At 32.6% G+C, this 7,041-nt stretch overlaps 1 protein-coding gene across 1 annotated transcript; it reads right to left on the bottom strand.

The window, feature by feature from the left end:
* On the bottom strand, positions 2,692-6,814 carry LOC109232317 (protein ECERIFERUM 26-like). Its single transcript, XM_019398048.1, has 2 exons — positions 6,088-6,814; positions 2,692-3,833 (listed from the first exon to the last, which is right to left on the bottom strand). The coding sequence occupies exons 1-2, from the start codon at positions 6,517-6,519 to the stop codon at positions 2,970-2,972; spliced, it is 1,296 nt and encodes a 431-aa protein (XP_019253593.1). The 5' UTR covers positions 6,520-6,814; the 3' UTR covers positions 2,692-2,969.

Genomic DNA, 7,041 nt, shown 5'->3' with positions numbered 1-7,041 from the left:
GTGTGTGTGTTTCAAAATTTTGTATGTGTGTGTGTGTGTTTCGAAATTTTGTGTGTGTGTGTGTGTGTGTGTTTCGAATTTTTTTTACTAAATACCAAACCAAATGAAACCAAACCTAATCGGGTTTTTTAATCAGTTTGGTTTGACTTTTCGATTTGGTGCGTTTTTCCAGTTCGGTTTGTACACCCCTATTAGGGGCATATCAATTTCGTGTCAAACGTTTGCAATTTTGCGTTTAAATCTTTATAGAAAGTAAGATAATATCTTTTTTTGTATTAATATTCTAAGAAATTTTTACCTCCTATAGCAAAGGTTGATACCTTATTTATTTTAAATAAATACCCTTTTAAAAAATTATATTCCATAGCTACCTTTTGATTTTTATAGCCAAATATCTATTTATAGTTACCTCCTACCCTTAAGCCATAAAATACTCTTTGTATTATTTTTCTCTCTCATTCTATATTTTATTTTTCCACGTCTCTTTCTTTGTGGTATTATTCTACAGTTCTGGTCTCTAAGTAATCTATACACATTGATTGGTTTTGATAGAGTAGGCAATCGACCAAATATTGGATGTTTTCCAGGTATTCAAGTCTAGTTGATTCTACAGAATTCGGCGATGCTTCACTATGGTGGTTATTCTCTTCCTTAGATTCATTACCTTTCGCTAGCCTATGTCTGCCTTTTGATTGGGTAAGGAGTCGTCTTCTATCCACTGACCTCTGTAATTCTGCATCGGCTTTTGAGATTTTCGAATCAGAATCGCGGCCCTCTCGACGAGACGACATTAGGGTTGTTCTTGAACAAAGATGACAGAGTTTGGGGCTGGGCAACTTGAAGATTCTGTTACCTTTTTTTAAGTGTATTTCAATGTATCTCGCTGTATTTTATGTATTTCGTTGTACTCATTGTCTTTTTTTCATTGTATTTCAGTGTATCTCAGTTGTATTCCATATATTTTATTGTATTCACAGTCTCGCTATATTCCATTAATGTATTCATATATATTTTTAATTAGTATATTTATGTATTCAAATGTATTATATAATTTCTTTGAAGATTACTATATTTTTGGGGTATTTTTCAGTTGAAAATCTTTTTTATAACTGGAAATACAAAATTTGTGTGTTATAATTGAGTTTGTTGAGTTATATTAGGAGTCTATTATGTTAATTGATTCACTTTTCGTTTAAAAACAGTGTAATCCCCTATTTGACGCCGTGAATACAGTCGAATATAATAATCTGTCCAGCTGTAATCCCATGTTTCACGCCATGAATACAGTCGAATACAACAACTGATTAGTTGGACTTTCCTGATTCATGCCTATTTTTGCTACTATATTCATGAATACGGTAGCTTAAATACATCTAATACATCTTATAACAGCAGAAAACGTATCTACAATCCGTAATATAGCTAATGGTATCTATAAATAGCTAATTACCACTAAAAGATAGTGCTTTATGAAAATTTCTCATATTCTAATTACCATAGCGTGGGGTGTTCAATTAAAGCATGAAAAAGGTAAGTAGTTAAGATTTTCAATATTGTATTTCTAGCTAGATTATAAGAAATTAGGAAATAACTTGGTAAATTAATCATTGGTCTGTGTTAATTACCAAATCAATTACTTTCATAGGTCTATATATTTGGAGAATTCCATAATTATTTCTCACTATATTTTGATATTTTAGCACTAAATCATATCTTAAATTCCATGGCCACTACAAAATTCTCCCTTCAATCAATCAGTGTTGCTACTTTGCATGGTTTTGTTTTCCATGTTGGCTCTTCATCATTGTATGTCCTTATTAATTCCTTTTAAACTTAGTTTTTTTAATTATTATTATTATTATTATTATTATTATTATTATTATTATTATTATTAACAAAGGAAAATGCAAACAATATGAAGTAGTTTTTTGTACGGTTACCTTTTGTTATATTTTAGTTGATATGACCGTATAAAAAAATTTATTTCACAAAATGCAGGTGACGAAAGTACAAGAGTTAAAGCAAAAGTTTTAATCGATCCATGCATCCAAGTTCCTGGTGCACCAGCCAAATGGTGTTGTGTCTCGGCTTCGGGATGCTATCCTTCTTATGAAGAATGTCTTGCAAATTGTCACCATTGATTAATTTAAAAAAAAGAAATATTGTTAATTCGAGAAAGCATTATGGTTTTTATCAATTTGTACTAGTAAGTTCCATGATGCTAGATAAAATAAAAAGATGCGATTATCATTAATAAAATTCAGTTACAGTTATTGATACTTTAAATCCATATATCTTGATCATATTTTTCTTATATGTTATGTCTACCTGAAATTGAACATGTATATATTATTTTTCTCTCGACGCAGAGCTTTATACATTTTATATAACAAGTGTATAATCATCGTACACATTGATTATGTGCCGATTATATACTCTGTATTCTTTAAAATTAGTAAAAAATAAAGATTAGGATTATTTTCTATTTTTGGTTTTGTTGGGAGTGGTTATTTTTGTTTGCTCTAATATATGTATATTGTTTACTTTCATTTGATAAAAAAAAAAAGGGAGGGGGGGGGGGGGGGGTAAAGCACAACTTAAGTAATGTTGCAAACCAACAACCACTAATTTATATTCTCCTATGTTTACAATTCTGGGCCAATGCTTTTCAGAAGAAAGACACATAGGTAATAACATTTCCAACACAATACATAGAGTAGAAATGACATCAGGTACTCACTCTGGAGGCTGCTATTTAAAAATTAGCCAGTTTGTCCTGAATTTCAGTTTTTTAAAATAAGATATCTTGAATTGTCCTGAAGTTACGATTTTTAATTTAAAATTTCTGGATAAAATAAATACCGGTTAATCTCTAAATAGCATTACATAGAGTAGTTATTAAACATAGTGTCTTTGGACCTCATACCAAATTAAACTATTGAACAAGAATGAAACAAATACATTTAACCTCAAGCAATAGACCATTCCTTGCTTAGCTCAAATTTCAACTTCATTATCTCATCCTCAGGCAAAGTCATGATCACAATCCTTCCTTCATCAGCATCCTTGCTAGAATCATTTGGCCCGGCCGGAAGCACCACGACGGTCCCTGCATCGCCAACTCCATCGATTAAGTAACTTACTTTCATCGGTTTGTGTCCCTTCCAGTTGAATCCATAAAGATCAGCACCTTCCATGTTCACAAAAGTCAAATTAGCTCCGTAAACAACAACGTCCGATACTCCATGATCTTTCTCGATGGCTTCATCGATCTTTAATCGCTCATCGATAGTCTCATTTTTAATTAACCTTGCTAAGTCACTAGGATTAGCTTCTCTAATTGAGTGATCAACCTTTACCACACTAATGACTTGATTGTTCCCAACAAGGCCTTCTTTCTTTTCGTCACCCTTTTTACAAATTGTTACAATTTTGGGCTCAGGCCCATCTCTAATTCTTGAAATGGACTGCCAAATAATAGCACATAGTGATTCAAATGCGCCTTGAATTTCTGTTCTTGATTGTAGTTGGTCCAATTTGGAGGCAGTAACATGGATTGAAAATGACTCCATTTTGCAACTATTGTTGGCAATCCAATGATCTTCAACTGGGGCGACCCGTTTTATTGAAAGTGGATCCTCCACAATCTTTTGCAGGGTTTGGGTTGAGTTTGCTTTGGTCAATGAATGGGCCAAGTTATTGGGTCGGACGGGTGGGTACCCAACAACTACTTTTCCCAAAAAGTTAATAAATTCAGTGGCTGAGAATACGTCTCCAAGTACATGGGCCCAACTTAGGCCCAATGAAACTCCTCCACATTTGAATTTTGTATGCTACATTGATAGCCCAAGATATAAATGAGTCAACTATCAAATTACCAACAAGAAAAGGTTAAAAAAAAAAAAAAGGAAAAGTAAAGATGTTTACCTTTTCGTCAAAAAGTAATATAAAATAAACGAAAATGTAATAACTCATATAGCTAAATTGGTAAATTAAACAAAAATAACATTTTTCAAAAATTCCCTTAACTAAATATGGATGCAAATGTATAAATGGCCGTGCAACATAACCAACTATAAAAATTGCCACATCATTTCATTCTTGTTATTCCTGTTAAGTGTATTTGATTGTTATTCATATGATATGTTTTTCTATTTATTGACTTAGAAAGTATTGCTATTTATATATACTATTATGCGTACAAAATCGATTCTCAAACAATTGTTGATCTGGATTTATAGAACATTAATGCATCATCTTATATATTTTTATCTAATTTTATGTTATTTTAAAAAATATAATAATGGCGGTATTTTCTGGTCTATTTCCTTTAAATGGTACATTTACAGGTACATTTATTAAAGTCTTGAGTTATTAAAGGCTACCACAGCTACCTCAACTAGTTGAAATAATATCTCACAATATACAACCATACGATCTTTAATACGATTGGGAAAGAATTGCCACTTGGTTGGACCTAATTAATTTTTTCTCGAAATTTGAATGATTGTACACATTATATGATACTCCCTCCGTCTTAAATCATGTATCATGTTTCTTTTCTACACGCCCCGTAAGAAATATTAATTAGAAAAGGGATCGGACTATTTTACCCTTATTTATGTCGTAAGATATAATCTCTCTTCATTGAGTTTTATTCTATTTTGTGTGTTATCTCCGTCTTCAAGAACAATTATTACTAAGGGTAAAAAAGAAGAAAAAAAATTAATTTTGTCTTGAACTTCTAAAATGATAAATAATTTAAGACAACTATTTTTAGTAACCACGACAGTTAACATAAGGAGGGAGTATATGTTTGAAGCAAATAGTTGGGGTACAGCCGAAGTATGGTGGAATAACTAGAATTGAACGAAGGGCCCCGTTAAGTAAGATGGGAGCAATACAAAGCTAACAAATGGAAACCTCTAGACACAGTAAAATTAATTGAGTTAGCAAATTTAATGTGAGTACAAGCATCCTTTTCTTTTTATTTTTTAATTAGGCACTATTTAAATATTAGAAAGAAAAAAAAAACTACGGTAAGGTTTCTTTAACCTTAACTAGAAATCTTGAATTTGAACACATGGCATGGGCAAGTTCCAGTAAGAAGCATTTTATCCCATTTTGTTAGCTTCATTTAACGGAATTCGAATTAATCGATTTAATGAATTTTGAATACCGAATGATTAAAAAGAATTGGGTATAAAGGAAGAACGAAAACATGAGAGAAGGTTTGTGGCATTAGTTTTACTTTCATTTATTTAAAAATTGAAAGGAGTTATGCATCTATCAAGTATTAGTAGACCAAATTATGTGATACTTTTTATTCCAATAACTATAGTGTTCGAGTCAGTTGGTGTGAACCTCGACTAATTTTAAGGATATCTTCTACCTCCTACAAGCAACAGGTATCAGGTAACTTTATCCACCAAGGCTTAGACAATAGAAAGAAATCACCTAGTATTTTCTGGCTAAGTTAGAATTTGAACATGAACCTCATTTGTTCTCAACCACTTCATTAACCAGTTGGTCACGTCGTTAGGTGCGACCAAGCTATTGGATACTCATGTTACAAAGAGGTAACAACTAACAAGTATGGGATAAATTAGCTACAAATTAGTCCAAATACAACCTTTATTAAAACAAAAAAAGGCTGTCAACTAAACATATTTCTATCCAATATATAAATTACAATCATATCAAACATATCTTTTTATTCTTTCGTTTTTGTAATTTTAAATGTGTGGGATAGTGAGGAATATCCAAAAAGAGATATAAGAATAACCTTATTTTATATCTTTTCGTTCTGTTTGGATTTTACTATAGCCCTCGAAAAAATAAACTTTCTTTAAACATAAAAATACCCCTCCAATAAGCTATCCCCTTTCTTCTACCTCCAAGCAAGAGTAAAACCAATGCTAGGTCTCGGGTTTGAATTATGAGAATGAAGAACTTTTTGGTAAGAAGAATTTTATTTTTTTAATATGCAGCTACCCGATGCAAACCCTAATTAGTCGAGCCAGTGTACATTGAATATTGGATAATTAAAGTAGAAAAAACCTAATTAATTTCAAGAAGGAGCAGTACCTGTATGAGGATTGGAGGGGAGAAAGCCAAATCAGGACCAAGAACTTGATTAGAAACAAGTAATTTCTCAAGAGAAACATCTTTCATTTCTAGCCATTCTTCCAAAGTCTTATCACATTGTGCTTCAATAAACCTAGCTCCACAGTCATTGCATTTTATATATGGCCTCCCAGATTCTGCTCTCCTAAATCTACCAGCAGTCATATAAAAATGGTTAAACCATAAAAATATTGGCTCCTTAACTTGATATATGGTTACATCTTGAAATACTTGGCCATTAAAGTAATAAATCCCTCTCAAATAGTGTAATTTCATGGCTAAATCAATATTGCTAGGCTCATAAACTACATCTTGTCCTGTTACATTTGCTGGTCCAACTGAGGAAAACTTGATGTTGTAAATTAGACCAGTTTCTGATTTTGAAGAAACCATTTCTTGAAATTAAATTTTTTCTCTTTTTGGGGTTATTTTGATTGGATGGTTTTTTCCTTTGGAAAGAAGAAGTTGAAGGATAAAAGATTATAGTAAGGGGAAAGTTTGTTGACTGTATGGGTGATGTTCTTGATTACAAAGCATATTTAAAGGGTTGGAGGTGAGAAAATTGACGAGCCATAAATCACTTAACTAATGCACAAATAAAGGACGAGGACGACTAGTGAAGTCTGGAGAGAGTAGTGTGTACGCAGACCTTACCCTTACTCTGGGGGTAGAGAGGTTGTATCCAATAGACCCTCGGCATCCCTCCCTCCAAGAACTCCCCTCCTTGCTCTTGGGGTGACTCGAACTCACAACCTCTTGGTTGGAAGTAAAGGGTGCTCACCACTAGAGCAACCCCTCTTGTCATAATGCACACATAAAGGACATTTGCATAAATGGCCCCTTTTTAGGCCGCTATTGAAATTATGTTGCCCGTACACAAGGTAGGGGTAAGGTCATAGCCTCTTTACCTCACAC

Source organism: Nicotiana attenuata, chromosome 9 (assembly GCF_001879085.1).
Source record: "Nicotiana attenuata strain UT chromosome 9, NIATTr2, whole genome shotgun sequence".
Lineage (NCBI taxonomy): Eukaryota > Viridiplantae > Streptophyta > Magnoliopsida > Solanales > Solanaceae > Nicotiana > Nicotiana attenuata.
This window is presented reverse-complemented; position numbering and strand designations above follow the sequence as displayed.

Bases quoted from the DNA above. Each gene is read 5' to 3' on its own strand.
- LOC109232317 (XM_019398048.1), bottom strand. From the start codon at position 6,519: ATGGTTTCTTCAAAATCAGAAACTGGTCTAATTTACAACATCAAGTTT. The intron at 3,834-6,087 runs GTACTGCTCCTT...CTATCAATGTAG, and splicing joins CCCCTCCAATCCTCATACAG to CATACAAAATTCAAATGTGG.